This window comes from Hippocampus guttulatus, chromosome 15 (genome assembly GCF_054856545.1).
Source record: "Hippocampus guttulatus isolate MCC_2025c chromosome 15, RoL_Hgut_1.0, whole genome shotgun sequence".
In the NCBI taxonomy this organism is placed as follows: domain Eukaryota; kingdom Metazoa; phylum Chordata; class Actinopteri; order Syngnathiformes; family Syngnathidae; genus Hippocampus; species Hippocampus guttulatus.
In genome coordinates, this window is record NC_141275.1 from 9,715,494 (window position 1) to 9,742,232 (window position 26,739).

General features: G+C 43.4%; 1 protein-coding gene and 1 long non-coding RNA gene across 13 annotated transcripts; one reads left to right on the forward strand and one right to left on the reverse strand.

The window, feature by feature from the left end:
• Nucleotides 1-1,616: 1,616 nt before the first annotated feature.
• Nucleotides 1,617-25,423, reverse strand: LOC147193770 (pleckstrin homology-like domain family B member 1). 11 transcript variants are annotated; one of them, XM_086130314.1, is made up of 26 exons: nt 25,300-25,423; nt 24,841-24,938; nt 21,209-21,310; nt 20,903-21,026; nt 20,154-20,324; nt 19,031-19,156; nt 16,670-17,622; nt 13,674-13,874; nt 13,428-13,559; nt 13,202-13,339; nt 12,175-12,303; nt 11,425-11,580; nt 10,734-10,844; nt 10,567-10,656; nt 10,363-10,482; nt 8,889-9,011; nt 8,603-8,749; nt 8,294-8,434; nt 7,436-7,546; nt 7,301-7,367; nt 7,001-7,145; nt 6,807-6,897; nt 5,403-5,549; nt 4,371-4,590; nt 3,066-3,151; nt 1,617-2,427 (listed from the first exon to the last, which is right to left on the reverse strand). In XM_086130314.1, exons 3-26 carry the CDS (start codon nt 21,266-21,268, stop codon nt 2,287-2,289), a joined length of 3,930 nt encoding a protein of 1,309 aa, XP_085986440.1. In that variant the 5' UTR covers nt 21,269-21,310; nt 24,841-24,938; nt 25,300-25,423; the 3' UTR covers nt 1,617-2,286. The 11 variants fall into 11 exon arrangements, with proteins under 11 accessions (XP_085986440.1, XP_085986439.1, XP_085986448.1 ...); XM_086130313.1 differs by having other exon boundaries at nt 24,841-24,949; nt 25,300-25,398; XM_086130322.1 differs by lacking the exons at nt 24,841-24,938; nt 25,300-25,423 and adding exons at nt 8,113-8,166; nt 23,323-23,459.
• Nucleotides 5,485-9,794, forward strand: LOC147193771 (uncharacterized). 2 transcript variants are annotated; one of them, XR_015102976.1, is made up of 5 exons: nt 5,485-5,635; nt 5,784-5,935; nt 8,087-8,220; nt 8,314-8,392; nt 9,610-9,794. It is a non-coding gene; the product is annotated as an uncharacterized LOC147193771 (long non-coding RNA). The 2 variants fall into 2 exon arrangements; XR_015102977.1 differs by lacking the exons at nt 8,087-8,220; nt 8,314-8,392; nt 9,610-9,794 and adding an exon at nt 6,767-8,044.
• Nucleotides 25,424-26,739: the final 1,316 nt, after the last annotated feature.

Consider the following 26,739-nt stretch of genomic DNA (forward strand, 5'->3'; position numbering starts at 1 on the left):
AAAGCGACGGCATTGTGTGCCGCCCGCCGTCTTGTTCATAGAGATGTTTTTTGGTTGGCCTCATTAGGTCAGCGCTGCTCGGCGTATGTTGTTCCCCCTCCGGATACAATAACGTTGTTGCCATGAAATCCAAAAACAGGTCTCTTGTATTGTGATTTAATGATTTGTGTATCCCGTTTTGAATTAATGACATTTATTTAGCTTCGCCTTCAAACGAAGGGAGAGGGTAACGGTACTGCCTGCGTTTGCTGGAAGATGCTTTCATCTGGCGTGTGTATGTGGGGGGGGGGGGGGGGGGGGGGGCTACGTCTGGGGCAAGGCAGGATATATTTCTCCTTAATGACCCAAATGAGTCCAATCTCATGTCGTGATGTGGAGCTTTATATGTTACAAACGTCTGAGCTGAGGATGTCGGAGAGGAAATCTTTGACAGCTGATGATGATGGTAGCTCCAATTTCAACAGATGTGTCAAGGTGTTTTCAGTCAAATAATTTCCTCTTTTTAAAAAAAATCCTGTGAGACTCATCCTGCAAGCCGGTGATAATCAGGCTCAGTTTTGATTGTCCCCCCCACCCCCCCAAAAAAAGCCTTTACATCACATGATAAACATGATAAAGCTCTCGTATTAGATTACGTGGGCGTACCTAATGTTGAGGCCGGTGCGTGTATTTCACCGGCCATAAGCCTGGGAGTCAGTCCTACTTATCAAGCGGGCTAATAAGCTCACACGTCCCTCTTAAAAATCTGTTTGTTATTCTGCCGGCTGCACCGTGAGGCTCAAAGTTGTGTGAAAGCTCTCCCAAGGTCAAAGGAAAGCCAAGTGATGTGGAAATGGCCTGCAGAGGCCCGGGTGTACGTATCTGTATCGCAACGGTTTACGGATCATGAACCCAACAGAGGGCAGATTTGTTCAATGAATAAATCAGCAATCGTTTTCATTTCAAATTCGGAGGATGTAACCGTTCATGTGCGGAATGGAATTAGCACCTGTTAGATGTATTTCTGTGATTGGCGTCTGTTCAGATATTGCACTGCGATGGGTTCATTACACACTTAGGCCACACGTGTCTGATTCTTCTTTTGGTTGTGGTGCAAATCTGTCAGTTACATACAAGTGAGAGATTTGCACCAGAACCAAAAGAAGAATCACACTCGGGAATAGTAGCATTTTCTCAATTTTATTTTTTGCAATTTGCTGTAAGAAAGGAAGGAAAAGACATTTTATTTTGTATTTGATATTTCTTTTACATTGTTGAAATTACTTGCGATTGAATCATACGCATCAGGTTATTTGAAGTTTCATTTGTTTTTAAGCATTCTTTAAATATGATCAGTGAATTATTAGGTGGATGTTTTAATTAGATTCACAAGGTCAATAACTCGACAACAGCAGAGGTAATGAACCAGTTAACTCATTTTAATAACTTCATTGTTCTTATGCAAATAGCCAATTTGCGGTGAACTAAAGATTTATGTGTGTGTGTTTATTTAAATTGGAACACATGCAGCTCGTGAGATGACTTTAGGTTATTAATAGAACTGTTATCATTAACCCACTAATTAAGAAATACACTTTTTATCAGACCCCCCCCCCCCAAAAAAAAACTACAGAGAAGAAGCACCATATATTTTTATTTTCTTTTTTTACATAGGTAGATGTAGTTACAAAGTTATATTAAAAGACTTTAAAATTTAATCTGCATTACTTTTGTACATATTTGTGTAGAATACAGACATGTTATAATTATATTTTCTTTCTGATGTCAAAGCTGCAGTATACAAATTACCTGGCAGCAAGTTGCAAATGATTAAGCAACATAAAAAAAATTATATATATATATATATATATATATATATATATATATATATATATATAGTACTTTCCCTTTACATGGTAGTGTTTAAAATTGATTAAAAGTAGCACAACCGGAAATACAAAAGTGTATATATATTAAAACAAACAAAAAGAACTTTAGAGTGACAACACTTCTATCTAAAGGATCGGATTTCTTAAAGTGTTTTCATAAAACATTGCTGTAAATTCTCACAGATCCTTGACGAGAGAGAATGCCGTGGATGGGGGAAAAGCGCTCCCCCACGCCGGCTGATCCCCCTCATGAATTCTTTTCGTGTACTTCTGTCAGGAGTTAAAGCCCTCAGCGGCCCGGCAGGCCTTGGCATCATCGGTGTCCTTGTGACGTCCATTTCACCTTCCGTCCTCGCTGCGGCCTGCCGGCTGGCTTTCAGGTTTCGCGCCCCCCTCTGTCATCCTTCCACCAGGTCCCTCAGCTCATGAATTGCGTGTAGCCCTCGGCGCCCGTTACTATGACATCCATCCAGATCCGCATGGCCTCCGGGGATGGCGCCACCATGTAGTAAAGGCGGTCGTGAGTCTTCACACAGAAGGTCAGAGATGGGTTGGGGCTCTGGAGGATTTCATGGAGAGGGTGAGATTCTTTGTTTCGTGTCTTTCAAGAAAGCAACATGCACCTGTTGCATCTTTACCCTCTGAGACATGTCAGACAACATTGGGCCGATTTTGATTTTTGATTTTTTTAGTAGTGAGATAAGACCTTCTCTGTTGGGCTAAAACAGTGTCCGAAGTCCCGACCTGAATTGACAAACCCTAATATTTGTTTCATGAAATAGTCGATGCATCTTGTGGCTCAATTTGAGGACAGTCTAAATCCATGATAGCCAGTATACTGTCACGATTTATTCTATGTAAAGATGTAAATTCAACAAGAGCTCTTAAACGCCAAGAAACTGGTTTTAATTCTTTAACTTCTTTAATGCATTTGATATGCAGTATTTATAGATCCTTAAAATGAGGGTAAAATACGATCAACTCTTTCATTGGACCTCATTCAACTGTGCAAGTGTACCTAATGAAGTGGCTTTATGAAGCACAGATTTGGATTTGGATTTGAAGTCGAATTATTTAAAATACTTCGAAATTCAACCCTCCTTTTTTATTTATCGATTGATTTTTTTTTTTTTTTTTTTTTACATTCATAGTTGTCAATAGTGAGTCGTCCGGAATAGATGAAGAAATGACAGTTACCTTGGTAGCAATTCGTAAGTGATCATAATAAACCTCTTCAATGGCCTGGAAGTAAATGAGTCCTTTCAACTTGGTCTCATGCTTGTCTGGGAGAGACGAGAAAACAAGATACCAAAAAAAAAAAAAAATAGTTTAAAAAAAATGTAAAATAAAAAATGTGCAGTATTCTGGGAGTCCAGACAGGGAAGTAAATACAATAAGTAAATACAGATATTTTTGATAGAAAGGTAGACTGAGACAGAGACAGAGAGACAAAAGGTTTTTTTTCCAAAGACATAATCCAAGCAGAGTTGGGGTGTAAGTTAATTGCAAGCACAAGTCTATTTCAAGCTTTGCCTGGAGTCTTAAACATCCCATTAATCTGACTTGTTTTCCCTTAGCCAAGCACACCCATTGCAAACCTAAAGACGCTCCAAGGAGGAAGCTAGACATCTTTTTGTCAACAAAAACTGTTTTGATATTAAACTACTGTTCAAATAAGCAAAAAAAAAAAAGATCATTTTTTAATGCACGAAGAAACTGAAAATGAGAGGCAACTTTTTGAAATGCCCCCCCCCTGCCCCCCCCAACCCACTAATCAAAAGTGCTTCGTAATGAGATAAATGTTTTTCAAACGCAAGTTTCACTTTATCAGTCGCGAACAAGCCAGGAGCTAGCCTTCACCCAAGAAAAACACTTCTCAGGAAACCATTGCATCTTATTTCATCACCATCGTCAGGAGTGAGCTGGGTGAAAAGGGCCAGACGAGTGAGCTCACGCGCACACGAACATGGATCCGCGTGATTTCGATCCGCGCGCTAATTATTTCGGTTGTCAAGTAACGCGTCCAAACGCGGCGACGAACCGTTCTGATAAACTCGACGTTCTCATTTACAAATGCGGCCGCTGTTTTGACGCCGTCAGTTTGGACTCGCACGTGCGAGAAAAAGCCCACGTCGTGCCATTTTTAATTAGTGCCTGCTTCCAGATGACCATTGAGTAACATAACAAGCTCCGGGCCACCCTCGATGTTGCTATAGGCTCAAGTGCATTCGTCACGTATGGACCAAAAGTTTTCAGCCAGAAAGTTGAGAGCTTATAATGAAGAACGCAATCCCACTTGATCCCTTTAATCGGAGTCCTTTTCTAAATGAATCCCCCTCATGGGTTTATTGGGATCTTTGAGAGGAAAAGAACTTCTTTTCATCCTTTTTTTTTTTTCATTTGGGGATTTTTTTCTCAAATGGCTGGGTTTTATAAAAATTGGAAAACATTTAGATACAATTTAGAACCCCAGATGAGATGATGACGTATTGAGATGCTTACCCACGTAGTAACAGAAATTCCTCTTGAGGCGGTCGAAAACGAACCAGCGCTTCTTCCACGATTTGATTTTGCCGCCCATCTTGACCAGATGACCCTTGCACATCTTCTCCGTGAGGATGACAAAGGGGCACGTGTCGATACTGTGGCCCGACGACTCCACGTGCGCGCGCAAATCAAACTCCTCCTTCAGGTTGGGCAGGTAGCGCGTCATCGGACGGGCCTGCAAAAGGAAAGCATTTGATATTTGTTGTGCTTGGCCAGCGGGCACCAGATTGGGGGGAGAGAAGGGTTGATGGGTCAGGGTTGATTCTAAGGGCCCATGACTAACAGAGGGACTCCTATAAATTTTTTTACTTATTCACAGTACTGAAGTTGGATTTTTTTGTTCCCCCCCCCCCCCCCCCCCACAGGGGGCTTTGAATCCCATCATGGCACCCCTGCCAGTTGGTGACCACTACATTTAACTCATTCAGTACCAGCCAATTCAAGACCAAGTCTGAAAAGACGTTTAAAAACGTCTTTGGGAGTGAATGTGTTAAAGACACCACGTGACCATTTCACTGATTCATGGGTCGTTGTCCACCAGTAAATACATTAAGTTGCGAAAGTTACTTTTGTTTAAAAAAAAAAATTAAAAAAATAAATGACACTCTATAGTATTTGAGTATTTTATACACAGTACTGTAATTTTTTTTTTTTGATCAGTCTTTACAGTTCTTGCAGTGGCTCTTGTTAGATTGTCCATGTTTATCTAATGAAGTGAAGATGTCAGAGACCCCGTGGCACTTTATTTTAGCAATAACATTTTAAATGTAATTGGCTAGAATAGACTTGATTCTACATGTCTTTTTATTGTGCATATTTGGGATGAGAGTCTTTCTTTTTGTTGTTTGGACAATATTTGTTCATCATTCGAGAGAGCCAGACACTGAAAAGAAATCAGAATCTGAATGTAGATTTGTCAGTACTAGTTATCAGTCTTTGCGCTTTGACCTTTCACGTTCTCATCCCGTTTCTCGTGACTCCACTGACCTGCGAAAAGTGTTTCTCCCTCATCTTCACCTCTTCCTCCACCAGCCTCCTCCTGTGGGCCGTCTCATCCAGAAGCCGCCTCTCGGCCTCCTCGCGCCTCTTCCGCTCCTCCTCCAGCAGAAGCCGCCGTGTCTGCGCCTCCCTCTCCTGGGAATGTCGAGGAGCAGATCGGGGGAAAGGAGAAAGCGAAACAGAGCGAGAGGGAGAAAAAGTGGGGGAAGAACATGTTCATGGTAGGCAAATATTGCGATACAAAGTGAATCGGAGCCACATGAGAGTTGAAATCCCAATGGCGGGCTTTTGTCAAATACATCCCTGAAGTCTTGTGTATAAAAGATTTATGCTTTGCTGATGTAAAATAATCCTTTGCTGCTTTTACAGACTTACGGGTGATTGTACATTGTGTCAACATGTGGAAACAATTCAAAGACGCAAAATAAAACTTACAACAGCGTTTCGCCACCTTGAGGCAGCCTCTCTCGATGGCGAAGAGTTATCACGGGTACTTCAAAGATGTAAGAGCAGCACGATGGGTGAGTGTTAAGCACGTGTGACTGACAGCGCCGAGGTTTTGGGTTTGAACATTCACGAGAGTGAGGATTGGCGATTTAAACGCTGCTAGAGGACCACAGTTTTTCCGCGGCGCTACACAGTATAAAAGGTCCACTATCGTGATCCAACAACAAAGGGTTTGAAGCAAACAAAAAACAGCCACATACTGTCTTTTTTTTTTTTTTTTTCTCCCCCAGTGCAAAGGGATTTCTTGAATAAAAATTACCATTCAAAGATGGCACAACACTGCCGGACAAGAAACCACCAAACATTAAGTGCGAGAAGAAATTTTGTGCATTTCCCCCCCCCCCCCCCCCCCTAATATCACCTCACTCAAAGTTTAATATGATTGCGGAGTACTTTGTCTTGCATTCCATTCCACATCTGCAAAAATGATGAAGCCGACTCAACGTTGCAATTCGGGTAGCACGAGACACACAACTAAGACACGTCTGCCATTTTGAGGTGATTGGTGATACAATATTACAACTTAAAACTACAGTTGACCTCTGCATATTCGCAGTTCAGCACCCGTAGATTTGCATATTCACAGATTTTTTTTTCTTTTTTTTGTCTGGTGTTTTCCGGGGCCCCCACTCAAAAACTCCCATCTCCTCACCTTTTTCTTGAAAACATATTCTGTATAGTATATATTGAATGTTGAAAAAAAAAAAATTTAAATCGCCCCCTCGAAAAAGTTAAAAGGAGTCACTCAAAGTGAGATTGTGGGCCGCATGCCGCCCGTTGCCCATCCCTGCACTCGAGCAAGTACTAAGCTACCACATGTTCTTATGTGATGTGTCACTTCACAGGTAAATAACCATCTGGAATTGAAAACATTTTATAGCTTACTCGGTTCTCAATGAGCCTGGCTTTCTCTTGCTGTGCCTCCTTCAACATCTTCTCCATCTCTTCTAACCTCTGGGTCTCCAACCCGGAAGCACTAGGGGGGGGGAAAACCCCCAGACAATTCATTGTGATGCAAGTACCAAAGCAGATAACACAGCTGTCCAAACTACAATTCAAGAAACGGACAAGAGTCTCACCTTTCCGGGGTGCATGCTGAGTTGCTGGTGGAGATGCTGGTCTCCAGGCTGTCTGAGCTCTCCAGGCTCAAGGTGTCATATGCCTGGTTGCCGCTAGGGGGACACTGATGATGCAGGATCGAGTGATGTACTGTGGGAGACGGCTCTGCGCAAGAGGAAAGTGGGCAGACAGCTGTCAGAGAAAGTATCGCGCTCTCCACGGATCGCGTCAAGACTATTGCAACACAAAGTAAAGTTGGCCATTTCTCCTGATGAGTGTCAAAATCGCCTTTGCCTGAAGACTGATGGGAGTCAAAGTACCTTTATGCAGCTTCCTGGAGTCCATGTCCAATGGGTTTGACACCTCTTTCAGCATTAACTGTAATCCCTAAGAGACGGGGAGAAGCATGGCAGTGTGAACAGCCAAGCGGTTCCGTTTGAACGCAGCGCTCTCACCTTGGAGGTTTTATCACGCGTAAGAGTGGCGTGAGGCGCAGTGGGCGCAGAGCTGACAGGAGGACATGATGCCGTGTGACCAACTTCACCGTCTGATTTGGACTTCAGCAACTGAAAGGACAAAAGCTGCTTTCGTCACACAATGAGGAAGAGCTCACAAATACGTTACAGCGGAGAAGAACCACCTATATATTTAAATAGATCTACTTTTATTCTTGTCGTAAAAAAAAATGTCTTCTCTCATGCTGTGATGTCTGATTTACGTGAGGATACACAATCATATCAGGTCATTTAATTGGCCCTAAGCAAAGGTCAGAAGGAGTCAATTGTTCTAGTATGTTTGTTTTATTGGAACATGTGCTTCCCATTTGAAGGGTTGCATTTTTTTTTCAGGACACAATATAATTTCTAGTCAATTATTTTGTGAACAATCCCTGTTGGAGAAAAACTGCTTTAAGCAATTAAAGTGTTTAAAAATATTCCACCCAAAATCTCTTATAACAACAGTCTCACGAAAATCGAATAATTTATTGGACAAAGTCACGACAACAATCGCTGACGATAACAGAAACTCATTTTTGCAGGATTAAAACAATGATTGTCAATGCACGGTGACGTTTTCAGTTGATTTCTTCCTTTCCTCTCATACAGACGAGACATCAAAAGAATCCAATCACCTTGATGTCAGGGCCTTGTCGGCATTGCTGTTGCCGTTTGCACCTCACTCGACTCTTCAACAACAAATGCAGAGTGCCGCGGTCATGTTTGTTTTCGCCGAGCTTGCTGTTGGTGCCGATTCTAACCTGACCACCGGTTACAGTATAAGAAGCAGTAAGACGGTGCAAATCAGAAGTTTACCTGCCCGTGCCTGCGTGCAGAAAAAGATTTGGCGGACAACGGTGGAGGACATGATCGAGGTTCCCCTGCAGCCATGATCTCCTGGTACCAGCGCTCAAGGTTAATAGGAGGCATTGCATTCCTGCTTAGCTCAGGCTGGCTCTGAAGTGATGAAAAGCAGACCGGCCAAAATAGAAAAGATGCAGTGAAGCGGAAGGTGTGCCGACATCAACGCGGGACAGTCATTTAGGCGGAAATAGTGGGACGGGGAAAATCAACAGTCTTTTGAGAAATAATGACGACACATAAGGGTTGGAGGAAGCAACAAACCTTTGCGGAGAGAAGGGAGGTAGGGCCACTCGAGTGGCATGTGGAGTCAGAAGAGGCAAGTTGGAATAATGCAATAGATGAGGACGAGGGAGTATCAAACCTCCGCACGCCAATGATGCGGCTTAACTGGCCGACCGTGATGTAGTCCTTCACACGGACGCCCAAGGAGAGAAGAAAAAGGGAGAAGAGCAGAAAGTAGAGGAAAAGCAGGAGGCTTCCATTAGAAAGGCCTCATCAAGTGGGAGAGAGCGCGAGCTTATGGCGGAGATCAGGCAGGCTTTTCTACCTCACATGGCACAGCGTCAGCTACAGCAAGGGGAAGGGAGTCAAGGGCAGCAGGGGAAGAAGAGGGAGGGTGCACGCAAGCGTTTCCATACATCTTATAGACATCAGACATCCTGAGGTACTCCTGCATCGACAGCCGGAAAGAAGCAGAGATCAACCCAGCTCGCCACTACTTTAGGCACAGATAATGACATCCGATACAAGAGCTGTGTCCATACCTGTCAACTCATACGGTTTAGCCATAGTTCATACGGATTTTGTGGTGAATCTTACTATATGGCCGTATCGCACAAATCATACGGATTCTGACAATTTCCGTTTTTTTCCCCCCCTAACAGGTAGTAGGTTGCCGTTATTTTGACATATAAAATGCTTTGGTATGTTATAAGGATTTTTTGCTCTTTATAGGGATTTTTTTGGTAGTTTATACAGGTTGGCGCTCCGAAAAGTTGACAGGTATGTGTGTCAAACTTTTTTTTAAAAATGTACATCAAATAGCATATCACCGAGACGAATATAGACCAAACCGTTTAAAAAAAAAAAAAACCCACATTTTTCGGGATGTTTTTGTCATGATTTATGTTATGTGTTGTGTTTATTATTTTACTTTATGTTAACTGTTTTGTTAAGCGCTTTGTTACAGCTGTCGCTGTTGTGAAAGCGCTATATAAATCAGCATGTATTGTATTGTATGATTGTTCTGTTCTGCTTGTGACCAACAGGTGGCAGTGGAGGGCTTCTGCACGACAGCATCGCACCTGTTCGTCGTCATGTCATGAGGTTCTTTCTGAAGGACGGCCACGCCAACTACTCGTGGGTCACATCGTTTGTTTGTTGGTGTTTTCAGGATTTTGTTTGTTTTGGATGTATTCCCCCCCCCCCCCCCAGTGTTTCTGTGAATACATTTTGTTCACTCCACCCTACTTCTCTCGCCTGCCTGCTTTTTTTGTGGTCCTCTACCGTCACGCAACGTGACAGTTTTGCATTGGCTTGCACAGACGTGAGAAGCATTGTCGGGTGGCAGTGAACCCAACTCGCTTTACAATCAACGGCACTTCAGCAAAATGGTCAACAAGTCTTCAATCAAGAGTCGTCATGCTGTGAACTGCCACTCTCAGGTGAAGTATGCCATCAAACTCGGCAAATTACATTTTTTGTGTATTTAAAAGACCCACGGAGCTTCGTCTGTCAATCTTAATGTTAAGATTGACACCCCAGACAGCGCAACACGAGGTTCATTCAATTGATTCGGTGTGACAAAAACTGTGTCATACTATGAGAATGTCGATCAAAACGTTTTCCATTATATACACAGCTCTTGTGTTGAATCTCATGTCACTGTGCTGCTATACCCAATCTTGTGTAGTACTTTGTAGATAAGGCATGCCACCAATCAGAAAGCAAACACTTGGCTTCTACTTTTCAAATGAACATGCTTTGAAGTCACTTCATATTCTGTTAATTCTTGTCAATACCTCCTGCAGCCTAACAGGGTAGACTTCAGAGGGAGGGACGTGTAAAGTAGAGGAAGGACAAGGGCTATGAGAGGGGTAGTCCTCATAAACAAGCTCGGCTTCGTTGATATGGAGTAAATCCTGTTCGAAAAGGTTGCCGAGTTAAAACAATCAACATTTAGTGTAGCCCTCCCATCACTTGCACTTTCTTTCGCTCTCGCTCACCTCTTTCATTTTGTTGTTGCCCTTTGGGAAGTTCCTACCACCGGTCATGCTGTGGTATCTGTTCTCCAGGGCGCATAACCTGTCCTGCTCCTACGAAGAAGAAAATGATAGCGTGCGTAATTTGCCGCAGAATCCTCACTTGCGGTTTGAGCGGCTCTATTGGAAACCTTGTGAAGCATCTGCAGCGTGGCCTCCCTTTCTTTCGCCATCCTGTCACAGTCGTGAGTGGCTTGTACGCCCAGTTGCTTCACTTGAGCATCCAAAGTAGCCATTTTCTCCTGAGAAGAGATGTCATGTCAGGCATACTAAAGTTGCTAATGGAGCGCGGTGAAACGCCCCCTTCCTCCTGAGTGTTTTCCACTGTTTATCTAAGAAATCGAGGCACCATCTGTCCACCTGTCAGATTCCTGTTCCTGTCTCCCTGTTTTAGGTATCACGGTCTTGGTTTTTGTTTCCCTTGGACGGGTTGGAACCGTAGTCAATCCAATTGCATTGCTGTGCACTTGCAGCATGTGCAATGGCAAATTGAAGTCCAGCATCCATGATGGAGAGAGAGTGACCATCCATTCCCACACAACTCAAATACATTTTTGAAACACACTTTTTTAACCACGTAAAAATATTGGATTACTACCCTCCAAAAAAAAAAGCATAAAACTTGCAGGAAAAATAATGTATGTATTGTAATGTCTGTACAAGGTACAAGCATGTCTTTAAGAGGCGGAACCTAGGCAGGTGCATGTGAGCCGTGGCCGATCGCAGCGCGCTCCTTGTGTTTTTGCCGAAACATGCATTTGCGACGACGGCTCTCTTTTTCAACATGCGGTCAGTGAGAATACGTTTTCTTCCACTTCTCACCTTCCTCTTGGCCACGCTGCAGTGATACTCGGTTTGCTCCCGAAGAAACTGCAAGGACTGGGTCTCCTTTCGCTCTTCTAGACTGCTCTCCTCCTCCAGCTGGCAGAACTCCAGTTCCTCAAATTGCTTTGTGCCGGCTTCCAAAGCTTCAGCTTTCTATTCAACCACAGACACAGGAATAAAATATTTAGCGAATTATTATTAGCAATCTAGAAGCGGCATCTAACTGTTAATCCCTGCCACTGTGCAAAATTGTTGTATTTACAAGGTGACGAAAATGTGATCCTGCAACCAGACCAGGTGGCGAGTATTTACATATTGTACGGCCACATTACATCCAATAACCTCCTCGTAGAGCCTGTAAATATTAAATGATTAAAGGGGATTGTTGTAGTATCGTGCATGCACACTTTTAGAGCAAACGTGTTAGTGAGATGAATGATTACAGACCGATGTTGATTTTCATTATGATCGAGAGGGAACCAGCAAATGTAAAGCGGATTTGAGTCGCCAAAGCATAGCCTGCAGCATCATACTTACAAAAGGCATTGCCTAGTATGATATTTACAGAATGATAGGCAGAACAGAAGAAGAAATCAGAGCACATTTATTATTCTGACTATATTATCTGTAATATTATTTCTGTCTGCATGTGGCTCTTTTATTATTATTATTTTTTTTTTTTTTTTTTGGTGTTCAGTATATGGTAACTCACTGTTGCCAGCCAGTGGGCTGGGTGAGAACACTGACCCTGCTGAGCTGCTCCTGTAACTGTTCTCTTAGCGACAAGGGGCAACTATCAAACTGCCTCTTCAGCTCATTGTACTCATTCCTCTGCTTTTCCAGGACCTTCCGCTCAGTCGAGACATTAGCTCTCCCCTAAAAACACATGGAAACACACACACACACAGAAAAATTGTGTACACACTCGGGATGGGCATGATAAGTCTGCTTATCAGTTGTAAATTTTGGTTTCGTGACAGATGCAATTTAGCCGAGAGGAATGCAATGCCCAGAAGTAACCGGCAGAGGGCGCAAGCATTTAAAGCGCTTCCGGTGTGCTGCAGAACTCATTGAACTACAAGTACTTACAGTAAATGAAGTAAAAAACAATGTAATTGTCAACAAATATAATGACGCTTGTCATTTGCCATTCATTTGAGAATTTTAATGATTTTTTTTTAAAGCTTTCATTCAATCAAGTCATTTCTGTTTGGAAAGCTTCATTCTGGAAACGTATTAGAATTCTATGCCATCCAAAAATAATGATGAAATAAAAATTATAATGTATATTGACACCCAAATCTTCTCTTTTTATCACTCAAGAAATGATGTACAAATGCCCATCCCAGGTGTGCACACAGTAATCTGGAAAAAAAAAAAACAGTAAAAAACAACTCAAATTCATGCAACCAAGCATTGCTGGCCAAGGCAGTTTAAGTAAGTAGAATGAAGCACGTTGTCATATTGTTAAAAGTTGAAATGTAACAGTAATGTTGCCCATTGGATGGAAAGAAAAAAAAGCCCACAAAGGTCTGAATCAGCAGTTAAGCGTTAGTGGAATACAGTGAAGCACGCGAGGAAACTTGTCAGTCATTCGAAATGCGAGAACAGCTTTGCTTTGTTATCAATCCCAGATCAATCAGATGACGTTTGAGACCGTGGCACTCGAGTAGGTTTTCAGCGCATACAGTACCAAACAATCACATGCATCCGTTTTTTTTATAGTGGTGTGGTTTTTATTCAGCTTCAGAGTGTTGTGGCTGCGAGTGCAAACCTTGTCCTTCTCGCTCTGCGTGGCCTTGTTCAACTGGCTAAGTTTGAGCTGCAGCTGAGAAATGAGCCCCCGTTCGGCGTCGGCCTGCTCCTGCTCTGCCTGCCTCTCGGCCTGCAGCAGAGCCTGTTCCATCTCCACCTGAGGGGACGCGTGAGGAGTCACGGACTGAGCGCAGGAAGGGGGCTAACCTTGCCACAGAAGGAATCAATCGCGGGTGAGCGTTGACCTCTCGTTTGGTTTCTTTCAGCTGCTGCTCCAGCTCGCTGACTCTGTGCCTCAGGTCATCCACCCTGGACAACATCTTGCTCCTCTCCTCTTCCAGGTACATCTGCTCCTGACCGGCTGACAACTCTTCGCACTAAGGTCAGATTTGGTATTTAAAAAGCTGTCAGAAAATCCCGCGAGGGAGTATAAACCACGCAAAGAATCCATCGGCTTAAATGGAAATAACACTCGGGAGTGCATTCGGCACCTCTTGATGTGTGCTCTCGGTGCTGCTCGACTCCTCTGCCTGCGCCTCCTCATCGTTCTCTTTCCCCGTGTGCATGTCACCAACTGCACCTCTCCCCCCTCTTAGCAGCCCGCTCCTCACGACTTCCGCCAGCTCGGCCGCGCTGTCCTCGTGGTTATAGCCTGCGCACAAATTCAGGATGGTCTCCAGCCTCTGTCGCTCCTACACAAGGGGGGCGAGACATCAAAAGGGCTTCAGACTCGGTTCATACAGTAGATCCTATTGCACTTGAGAGACACTGTCCCATTTGAGCAGCTGTCGCAATGCCACAGCGGCTAGACGGCTGTAACGCAATCGCGGGAGGCCCTAAGACGGTGTATTTTTTCTTGGGAGGGGGCGAGCAGAATGAAATCCGTTTGAATTTGTTAGGACTAATATTTGTTGGATGGTTATTTGACGAATGAGAATTTATTATATTTCTAACATGAGTAGAGTAAGGGTTGTTTTTTAACCCACCCATTTATAAATCTATGAGAAAAAAATAACAATAAGGCTTGATTGTAATTTGCCATAAAGACACTATACCAGGGGTGTCAAACTCATTTCACATTGCGGGCCACATACGGACTTGGTAGATGTCAAGTGGGCCGAAGCATTAACATGATACCATACTGTGCTATGAATCACCAAAATCTCATCTCTTTCCTTTGTTTTGGTCTCAAGAAGCATTGATTGGCGCTTTCATATCATTTGCTGCATTGGGTCTATCTCTGTGACAGACTGAGACTGCTGTTTTCTTCCCCGATCAAAACAATGTGGTCTTCTACTGTGATCAAAACTGTGTGCCCCCTAGCGGATAACCCAAGAACTGCATTTTATTTAAAATATACATTCTGTCTTTATTGCATTTTTTTTTCACTTTTAAATTATCCCGCGGGCCGGATCGAACCTCCTTAGGGGTCGGTTCCGGCCTGCGGGCCGTATGTTTGACACCCCTGCACTATACGAAGCATGGGTAGTCTAATAAAGGTGCAAACTTAATATTTTTAAGTCCCAACTGCCCTTTGAAGCGTTCAAGTGACTGTCAGGTGACCTTCATCACTGCAAACAATTGCAAAGGCCTTCATTTACCAAAATAGGAGACCAGACTTTGTCATTATCATTCCCGCCGCACACAAATTAGAGCTGAGGCAATAGCAACTGGACCAGCAAAACAAATGTCCAGTTTCAGGCAGCTGACTTTTAGTTGATATGGTTTGTTCAAATAACCATCAAACTGAGAAGAAAATTAACAAGTCAAAGTGCTGAGGTCTTGTTTTATTCTAAAAAGTGGTCATAAAATGGCATCCTGAACACGCGGTGAACCGAAATGTTAAATAAATAGCTCATTTAGATTGAGACCTGTTTGGATTCAATGGCTTGTCACATTTAGCCTTCGTTTAAGAATTGCGAGTCCTTTTATGTGAGCTGAAATATTCAGACTCGGTTGTAAGTTTGGCAACCTCCCTGTTGTGATTATTTCTAAAATTAACTATTCTATTCTGTTACTTTCTCCCTTGCGCTGAACTTTGCTTTTATCAAAAGGTGAAGTGCAATGTGCATATCCAGCCCAGATGCTTTGCACACTAAGAGGAAATCCTTTCTTTGTCCTCACTTTACTCATTTTCCTATATGTCCTTATGTTTTTTTTTTCTCTTAAAGATGTTAACAGTGGAGGAAACGAAATGATGTGAGCAATGTTGGACATTTATATTTACAAATTTGCTTTCTCACGATTCAGTCATATTTACTATGATAAACTATAATGTGCCGTTCGACTTTTTGTATCGTGTATCATGCTTCCAATCCATTCCCAAGTTTGAGCCACCATGGTGTGCAACTCCATACCAAGTGAGTAAACAAATGTATTTTCCTGATTTCTTCCGAGATGCTCCATTTGGTCGTAAAATTATTAACGAGTCCCAACGGAACGAAAATATTTCCTGCAAATTGTTTTCTCTCTATTCGGCTCTTAAGGTTCAAAATAAGCACAGAGTGAGGAAGTTTACTGCTTTAAAAAAAATAAACATTCCTATGTTTATTTGGACTGACAGTACAGCCAGAATGGGGAAAACCCAGCTGAGTAGTCAATCCGAAGCAAATGTTGAATGTAGATCACAAACGTGGTACAGTACAGTATCATCATTTAACTGTATGTAGTCCATAAAACAAGCCCCCGCCCCCCTCAATTTCTTATTTAGCTACATGACAGTTGTAAATTTAATCAATTGCTTCTCGTGAATGCATGACTGTACCCGTCAAAACTTAGCAACCACTTAATGTCGTGGCTGATGAGTGTGACGTATGGCCTTTGCGTTTTTGCGTGCCCGTCCGTCCTAGCCCGTAAATTGCCCGATTCAATTGCGTATTGCCGGTAAGTCTTATTTGTCATCAGAGGCCTCGGAGTTCCTGAAATAACTATCACCCGCCCCCTGACCCCTGTGGTCACCTCAGCTGTTGAAAGCCAGCTGGAGGGGGGGCTATGGTGGGCATGCATAGATGGATGACGAAGAGCAAGTATGTCATCTATAGTCTGGGACTGTTTCAGATGGCAAACATATGCTTGCTTGGAAAGCATAAACGCCATTTCACGTTGCGAGTAAATATAGTGTTGAGTACTAACCGGCTACAGTATGCTCGCTCCACTCGAAAGACTTTTGGGGAGCGGTTAGTGTCAACCGCTTCGCTAAGACTGACAATAGTGTAAATAGTGTTTTGGGGGGGGGGGGGGGGTTCATTTTTTTTTTTTTTTTAAGCTCTAGAGAGACCAGCATTAGGTCACCACAGTCACACGCACTAATAAAACTTGTCAGTTGTCAGTGAATTTAAAAAAAAAAAGGCATATGTACCGTAATACATTCACAGACATCACAATACATAACGAGCCATCTAAACGATGAAAGTTTCAATCTGCATTTAATTGATCTAGATCAAACTATTTTGTAATGAAATGTCGACCGTCTGGTGGACTCACTTACCAGCTTCTCCGTTTCCTGCTCACGTAGCCTCTCCTCTCTCTGCCAGCGGTGGTACTCCAGCAGTTCATCCTCATTGTCGCTAATGGCAGATATGCTGTTCTTGCGCTCCCGAGAATACGGTTTCATGAACGCGGAGTCGTTGCCGGATGATCCGATGTTCTCGCAAGAGGGCTTTCTTCGGCTGCGGGGGCTCGTGGCAGGAGATGAGCCGTACAGAGGACCTGGGATGAGGGTGTTAGTCTGATGTTGGCTTCCACTCTCCAGTGCGGTTATAGGGGATGTATTCTGGGAGTACAACACCCTCATTGCCTCAGCCTTAGAGGGGGCTGCGGGTTTGCGATGGGTCTTCGGGCTCTGCTGGATGGTTTTGTTGGTCAGACTCTGCGATCCTGGAGTTCCTCTGCGGGACATGTAAGGACTCAGAGGAGGAAGGCTCGTGGATCCGGTCGACTCGGGAGTCCGAAGCGGTTCTCGCCTAGGACTTGGGTGTCTCTTCTGGAGGAAGGAACCTCTCACTCGAGGGCTGGATGGAGCTACCGGTGAAGAGTTGTGACTTATGCCCTGTCCGGACCCCCTGCTGAGCAGTGTGGGGCTTGACGTGACCTCTGCCCTGACATTCCTCCGAAGCTTTGGGCTGTCCTGTGTTCGCTGTCCATCGCTAGCGCAACTTGAGGTCATGGAGAGGGATGTGCGTGGTTGAGGCACAGGGATGCTGGACCGGGGAGGTACAAGTGGTGCGTTTCCCACAGAGCTGCTGTTCTCTTCTCTCGTGGTGCTGCTTCTACCATTCAACACACTCTGAGAAGGCTGAGAAAGTAAGACTTTAGCTGTTTGGGGGGAAGACGACACCTTCTGTGAGAGACTCCCATGGATGTCCTTCACTAAGGTGCTGATTTTTGAGCTGCCGCTGCTGGAAAAAGATTGATGGGTCCCATTCAAGATGCTATGGGAGTCTGCAGGAGGGCGGAGCAAGACACAGTTGTGTATAAGGATTGCGCTTAAATAAACAACTAGGCGCACACTGGAGAACAGTTGCACAAACAAAAGTAAACAAACAGTGGAGGAATGCACTTTACGTTACTTTTGGCAGCCCCTAAAAAGGAAGAATCCGCCTGCTTGGAAATGTGACTGCGCACCCATACAGACATTGTTTCTTTATTGGCTAAGATAGTGATAAATGTCTCTTGGCCTGTGTTGTGTGGTCGGGATGTTATGCTGTTCAGTTGTGTAGTAATCCTGCAGGGATCTGGAGTTGCTAAATATAAACGCTGCAGCCATGTGCCTCGCATGAAATCAGGGCTTGGTCAGGAAAGAATAGGCCTAACATTGGGTAGGGTGTGCCTTTTACGGTTCGTTATGCCCAGTAAGGTCAGCGAAGAATGAAATAAATCACTGACCACAAAAAAAAAAAAGTTGAACACATTTGGATTTACAGTAAGTTATACTCATTCACCAATTAATTCAACCTCAACTTTAATTTGCTCCAAGATGAATATAAATATATTTGTAAGTGATAAGTATTGATAAATGATCAATGTGGTTAGTGGTGTAGAACACAGCACCGTACTTGGAGGTGTTACTAATACATTATTACTAATATATTATCGTAACTAATATATTATTACTACCGGTAATATATTATCGTATTATCGGCATGATGCAGTGCAGTTCCGCACCAATGGAAACGACAACCTCAATGATATGTATATTGTTGAAGGAATACCTTTTTTACAATGTCAAAGAAACCGAAGTTGATATGACTCCGGCAGTGTCAATCACACTTGGGCCTCGTAAAAGTAGAAAAGGAAGTTGTAATTGGGTTCATTAAATTAGGTGGTAAGTGTCTGGTAATTGCATAACGAGAGAAAAACGCCGCATTTTCTACATGAATTGTGAGTTTGAAGACCATCCTGAAAGAATGATTGTATTTGACAATGGGGACACACCTCAAGTGTAAAGTGGCGATTTAAATGGACCAGGTCCAAAAGAATCTGGGCCGCAGATAATGAGTTCTCGACAAGCTATTTCGGAATCAACTCGTGGATGACGACCAGAGGTTCTTCCCAATTCGGAGACCAAATTAAGCGGCATGTGGAAGTTAAAAATTCACAGCACAGTGATATGATTTTTCGAATGTTAACCATTGCTTGCTTTGAAGAGTGTATTTTGGTTGAGCGTTATTCTTAATCAGTAAATCAACACAGTTGAAAAACATGAATGTATAGTATGTCCCTGCCCAAGAATTTATGCTTAGGCTTTTTTTGTTGTTGTTGTCAGTTAGCCCTAAATGCCCAAGGGAGGCTAATCAGTCACATGTTTGTTCGTGGCCATCTCGCTTTAATATGGATATGGAACCTTTACCAGAATGTTGCGTTCTTGATGTGCATAGTGCTGGGCTTCCTCCTGGTAGCATGTTCTTCATCCTCAGGGCCTCTTCTGGATGGTTGAAGCGGAAAAAGGTTGATTGACCAAAACACAGCATGCAGCCTGTCAATAAAGAAAAAGATCACGAGGGTAGCAGCATCACATCATCTTAAATGGTTTGCTTATGTCACCTTAAATACAACTACGATACTTGAATGAGCATTAGTTCTAGTTTATGTATAGGTCAATTCAAACTTGTTCATTTACATTAAAGAAAAAAAAACAATTTAAATGGCCAGTGAAACTTATAGTTCCTGATCACACATCCTTTTAGAAAAAAAATATGTGAGATAGACAGAAAATAGATTGTTGGCTGTTCAATTATTATTTCTACCCATTTGTTGTTTCATTCCTGTCAACCAACTTAATAAAGCACCGCAATCTTCTGCCTCACAGTGAGTATCATCTTGGAAATGGCATAACATTTGAGACGGTTCTGGGTCTCATTCTAGTACATATTTGTACCTCATGCTGTGATCTGAGCTAAGGTAAGTGAGCAAAGAAAAAAAATAATCCCATGCTGTTTAATTTTAATTGTTATTCTCTTTAAACTGTCTTGCCAAAGTCTTTGATGATCAAAAAATTTTAAAACTCACATGTAATTAATCAGTGAGTGAATATGACTCCTTGCTCAGCATTTCCAAAGTCCTGAGATGATAGTTTACATCCAATGGATATTCCACAATGGGAACAAAATGGCCTTAAATATCCACATGGCATAAATGAAACTTATTTCCTTGTGTTTAAAAAAAAAAAAAAGGTTCCTCGTTTCTTGAAATGTTAGTCCTCTGGATGAAAAAAATAGTTTATGTTGAGCAGCTGCTGCCTCGACACACGTCGACTCATAGCTGGCTTTAAATGACATTGGGTGTAGCTGCTGGCTCAGGTCCCAGGGAAAGGTTCGACTGTGTGGGCGGGACTGTGCTGATGCCTTTTCTACTGTACATAGGCATGTTATTGTAAACGTTAAGTGCCCGAACTGCGACACTCATGAGACGAAAATTTATATTGAACACTTGGTTTATGTTTGCATGTGTCACTTTGGCAAGGCTGTTTCTACCTTGTGAGAGACGATAGGGTTTGGTGACGGGGAGTCCATCTACGGCGCATTGGTTCCCACATGGGTATAAGGTAATAGTCCCCTCCTTATTTTCAATGTAGCAATGATGAGCTTTAATTCCGGGGCCCAGTAAAGAGATGTCTGTGCCTCCGCTGCCCAGTGTGGTTCTCCCTGCAACAACAACATTTTCACAACGTCACGTACTGGTGGTCCGCATGCACCCGTGAATACCTTTGTGATGTATTCTTAGGCGTGCCGCTTAAAGCCAACGCCAGAGCCCGCTCGTAACAGAGGTCGACACCGCACGGGCAGGTTACAAATATCGTCAACATGTAGCTGAGTGCGGCGTGACAGGTGGTACGCTGGAGCGATAAGGACGGTAGTGTCTGATGTCATTTGATTGACTCAGTCTGCTTTGGAAAGTTGGAGCTCTCGGAAGTGAGTCTCTTTTCCGGAAAGACACCCACTGTATTTTGTTTCCCGAGCACTGTGACTTCCACACATATCTGGGCATACAGTACATGTCGTTAGCATGCTTTTAGGTACAAATAAATAATATGTTTTGTATGATACGGATGAGCAACAGACATAACCATGGAAGTAGTTAGATATATTTCACACAACTAAATAAAACAACCAAAGGGTCCAAAAAGTGATAACTTGTGGAGTTGTGCACAATAAATATTATTGACACTGATTCGTGATCACAACAAACATAGTAGCACTCATTTGAGACACACATTTATTACCTTCCTGCAGTGGCAGCAAGGTGATTGCAGTGCTCAAGCGTCCACTTCCCAAACTGACCAGGTGAGGGCGCTCCGCCTGGACTTTCAGAGACTTGCCGGTTTCAATCAGGTCTAAAGGAGTACCCTGTGAAAGCAAAATGAATTGGAATGAATCCAGTAAGTCTTTATAATTAAGGAGAAGCACAACAGCGACAGTATTTATAATAAAGTAGAGCACCACTGAAGCTTGCCGGTTGTGGCAAATAGCTATGATCCCCATTTCGTCCCACTTGTATTTAATTGTCCCTAAAATGACAAACGACTCACCTGCAGGACTTGGTGTGTCTCTCGGCCACGCTCCGATTGAGCCCCGCCACTCCGTTCCATGTTTGCTGGGCTGATGTCCGAATTATCAGACACCTGATGCTCCTGAAGGCAACGCGCCGAAAGATGCACATGGAAAGAGGAGAGTGGATATAAACGGGAGAGCTGGGAATCCTGCCACTACAGTTGTACTACAATGGGAACAGTGCCTTCCATAGAGAGCCTCATGCCCCAGTTATAAACCCACGTGACGCTGCCTATTATACTGGGGGATTGTTTTTCTAGGGCTTGTTGGGTAGAATGGTGGCACTGATTTTACGCCTCAATCCAAGCAAAATTCTTGATGATGAACACAGATTTGACAACATAAATGGCGCATTGCTCTTTAGCAATCCCAGACTTGCTTTGCAGGTGCTTCACACATGAGGGCCACATCGCATTTTCTACCTTCACCAAGATGACTCACACAGATACAAACTATGTCTGCAGACAGATGTTAAAGATTATACCCGGCTGTCTGCACATCATGGTCACATCAGAAGAGAGAGAGGGGGGGGGGGGGGGGGGGGGGCAAGAATCATTGCCGAGATCCAGACATGACTCAAGCAGTCATATGTGGATGCATAAACAGCCACGTTCCTGCTCCAAAGTATAATATTAAAAACTAGTAGCTGCATTTTTCACTCGCTGATTTTTCCGACAATCAGTACAGAAAATCTATTCGACTCTTGGTAATTCATATAATCAGCCAGGTGCCGGTTTTGAGGGCAAGGCCTTGTCTCTCAGACCGCTGAAGCAACGGCTGGTACGGATTTCGTGAAGCAGAGTTGTCTTCATGTTAAGCACCCAGTTTAAAAAAAAAAAAAAAAAGTACAACCCGCCAAGCACATGCAAGCCCTCAAAATGATTGTATTTTCCCTTGTGGAATCAGCATTTTATCACTAAGCCGTTGAAAATACTGTTCACTTCGCTGTCATACAAGTGTAAAAATAAGTTAAGCCCTGAGGCCTTGAATGATATACATGTGAGGGATGTCAGTTATGAAAGCGGTTAGAAGTCTGAAGTTTTAAGCGATTCATAGGCTTGGAATTGGCTGTTCTAAGTCTTTGGGACAGTTATAGTTTGCTTTTTGTGAGCAATACATTAAGTTTGAACGCTTGAGGGTAGATGTTATGCTCCTGACCTTGGTTAAAGTGGAGCCAGCCAAGAAGATTGTTTTTGCTTTGATGCACAGTAGCATCAGTGCGGATGGCTCTCTTCATAAAAGACGTTTACAGTGATCTTCCAAGACTCACCAAACGACCACATCAGCTTCATGGCACAACATCACATGACTACTGCAGCAAACCAAATGCCCAAGCACTTTGTTGCTATATTCTGGCATCAGTGACTGACAGAAATGCATTAAAAAGCCCCAAACCATTCACAGCTGCTGGCCTTCTAAGTTTAGCCTGGACTGGTTGAGACAACAGGGCGTTGTGTCTGCATCTGATGTCACTCCAGATGAGAATGCCGGGCGAAACCACTTTATGTGACAATCCCGTCCAGTGTGTTCTAAGTCTGAGTGGACCCAGTGACAGAGAGAACAGACCGTGCTCTGACACCGGAGCCTTCACGTCTCTCCTGCCAGCCCCCTACTTGGCTGTCAACACTCACGGCCTCATGCACGCCACGCAGTCACACACGATGGGAGAGCGCGGCCGAGGCCGGTGTGTGTCTTGTCTGTGTGACTCACACATGCACACACATATGCTCCCGCCACCTCCCACCAGCCTCACTCATTTCAAGGAACACACCCAAAGCCCGAGAGGAGTTTTAAATGCGTGCAAATGCGCAGCCTTACACAGCAACCTGTCATTATTGGGCCGGTTATGTGCTTCAGAGCGGGCCATGAGTTTCTGAAAATAGACACCGCCAGCCGCACAGTCTGGACTGTGACTTTTAAAGAGAAATCACATCTGCTAAGGGAGGCCAAACATGAAAGAAATTCAAGAAACATATGCTTTGAATGATGAAATTCTGAGAATAATGCCATGTGTTAGAAAAGCAATAGTTGTGGCGAATACATTCGACATCCTTTGTTTTGTTCTATCATGTTGCACATGCAGCCCACATACCATCTTACTCCTCTCACAGAGTCCCAAAAAGAGTTATAAGTATCCATGAATTAGGGTATAAATCGGTATTCCGTACGGCGGTGTCCACATTGTTGTCACTGTCTTGCCTCAAGCTGGTTTTATTCTCCCACTGAGTTCCTTGACTATTTTCCCTCCTCCCAGCCCCTTCTCCTCCCATCCTGGTGCAGAGTTACTTGCCCGACCTACAGTCTATTATTTTTTTTTAACTTGTCCTCCATTTGACGACAGAAAATCCCGCATGAGAACTTTCGGCGACTATCCGAGGTGACTAAAAGAGGCCTCAAGTCACGTTCTTCCCTGTGAATTGTTTGATGGTGAAGCAGGTGTGAAGAGCCAGGATGGCAAAAGCATGGCATGCTGTAGGAATGATGGGGAGGGGTCTGAGTTGGATGAAATAAAAGTGGTTATTTCCACAGAAAATGGTGATTTGATCATTCCTGGTGCCGTAATTATAAATGATGGAATAGAGAAATACCACAGGAAGGGAGCGAACTCATGCTCTATCTTCCAAGGCATCCCCAAGGATGAGTGGGAGAAAGAGCCCACTATTGGTCCTTCTCATCTTTTCCCATGGCCAGGGCCAAAGAGGAAACGGAGGAAATGAAAGAGAAGATGAGTCACTTAGGAAAACGACACCAACAAAAACATTGAAGAAAGCAGACCGATTGGCGAAGACACGTCTGTTGTGTCGCTATTGTATTTAGACGCACCGCAATTAAGATTCCAAATGTAATCGTCACCGCAATTAATGCTTGGATGAAAGTGTAAATCCTCACTGAGCTTTCTAATGTGTCTGTTGCTTTACCGGCGCATATGTAATAATATCAACATGACAAAGAACCACTGAATAGGTAGCAAAGTAACGTAACATAAAATGTACATGTACAAATAATCAATTCTAATGAAATGATTTCACTCCATATCATATTAGAGGACTATTTATGTGATTCTGTACTGGTAGAGTCATATTTATTTTGAATGAGCCTCGCGCAGTGTCTTACAAAGTGTTTGCAATATAATCTTGATACATTTTGAAAACTTTCATCCTCGCATTGCCTTAAAAGTTTAAGCTGGGCTGCTGTTGGGACCAACTGGTTACAGCGGTTTCTGAGGTTTCTAAGGAATGATGTTTCCAGTGGGAGATGTAGACCGCCGATCTGCTGTGCCACAATGAATACTCCTCATTGAGCAGGAGACCAGATGTGTGCAAGATGTCTGCCTGAATGGCCGCAGAAAGGTAGAACCAGAGACTCGAACAGATGGCTTTTATGACAGCACCCGTGCACGTCAGTGTCTTTCTTTCTACTTTGATCATCACAGTGAATAATTTGCATGTGTCCCTGAAATTGCTGTCTAAGTACAGTATGTACACTCATGTTTTGTGATTTTGTGCGTGTGTGTAGTTGGATGTTGTCAGGTTTAACATGTCCACTCTGTCATGGTGGAATGTGAATTAATATTTCCAAAAACAAAATCCAGAAATCATACTGTACTCACTCAGGCATGTGTGCACCTCATAATCCTGGTTAGCAAATTCTTCATCCGGCGTAATTCCTCAACAGTGCCATACTGGACGCATGAGTTCCAAAGGCAGCCTGAATAGCAACTCAACAAGCACAGCAAAGTCAACTCAAAACAAAAGCGTCCATTCATGTTGCTTCCAGCTCATGTTCTCAACTTCTCGGAAATGAGGTGATTCCACCTGCTTCAAGTGTACTTTAGGTTGGCAAAGCACCTGCAAGATGTGGGGGAAAAAAATCTCTCTCTCTATCAATATATATTTGCATAAAGTTCTTGCAGAAATATGACATAGTAAACAGGACATAACTGGGTCATAATGAGATGAAAACCATGAGTATCATGTCATGCTGCTACAATAGCACCTTTTATCTCATCTCTCTCCCACATGCAAACTCTGCCATACACCAGCAAACAAACATTTCAGCGTCTCATTACCCAATCTGGCTGGCAGCATCATCCTGTTGCCTGCGAAGCGATTTAGATGAAAGATGATGGACAAACCAGACGAGACAGCCGCTCGAATCCTTACAAGTCCCCCTTTCTTCCAGACGAGGAAAATATGTTGCGTTCCGCTCAGTGCATCCACATGCATCTTGCTGCCAGGCCCGCCCCTCTTTCCAGCCCTCGCTCGCCTCACCTATTATTTCCTATGCTATTGTTAAATCCAACCCACGGTCTCTTTATGCGGTTTATTGCTCAAAAGCTATTTGGCCCCTAGATTTCATGACTTTTATCACATCTACAAGAACTTCTAACCCGTTTGAATCGACATTGTGTCCAAGTTGAGCGAGGCATGTGTGAAGCAGACACTGTCGTGTATCAACTCAGATTTGTGCTTTGTCACAGTTGAAAAGTCCACAGTTGGAAATTACAGTCATCACAGCCAAAGGATATTTTGAAATAACCTCCCCGGCTGGAATTCTTTAGCTTGGCAGTTTGCATTTGTGGACACATTGTCAAGACTAGAGTAATTGGTTCAGTCTGTCCTATGCGCTGTGCTAAGTGAGTGTGGATGAGGATCTGCATTACACATTGTTATCAATCATAGTTATTACTCTATTTTTCCTCTTACCCCCTGTAGATTGTTTCTATATTGATCACTTTGATCCTACTCATCAGTGGTCCACTCAAATCTACATTTGGACAATTTTGAAAAAGTCAAGTACTTTCTTGCAGGATCAATGAAGATGACCTATGTGTTGTTGGCAGGCAACTCATCGGCTCAACTTGAGCTAATGTGCAGCTGATTCCCAACCACTGTGCCAGATTGCTCCATCCAGCATGGCCATGTTCTTCTCGGCCGGGAACTGTCAGGTGCTCAGGGCATTGTGAGAGGTGTCATGGCGGAGTAGGCACAAGTTGTCCTGCCATAAGGTCTTCTCTTGTCGCATACTGAGCAAAGCAAACACCAGAGGATCTCATGATAACATTCTGGTTGATTGTCAAGCCAACGATGAAGAGAGAAACGTGTAGTTTGGGGTTGATATATCTTTTGCAACATGAGTCCTGCAGCTTTTATGGCACCCCTTGTAAAATATGTGCCTTGCCTCAAAAATTGTTAATGGGTGGATAACAAATTTGAGGAGAAATATTACTAAATTAAAGCAACCATAATTGCAGCCGGTTTGACACAGATTAAAGAACGGAGGGGCCATACTTTGCCCACAGCCTACTCAAGGTGTACACAATTGTCGTCGTTTAAAACTAACTCTCCAACAACATCTGGTGGAAGAGTCGTCGTACTACATGCAAACTAACACTTGATTTAACCATGAAATAAGAGAACGCTTCTGAAAACATTTTGCCGAGGACTTTAAAAAAAAAAAAACGAGAGACGCCACCGGCGGCCAAGGACCAATTAACATGACGCAACGG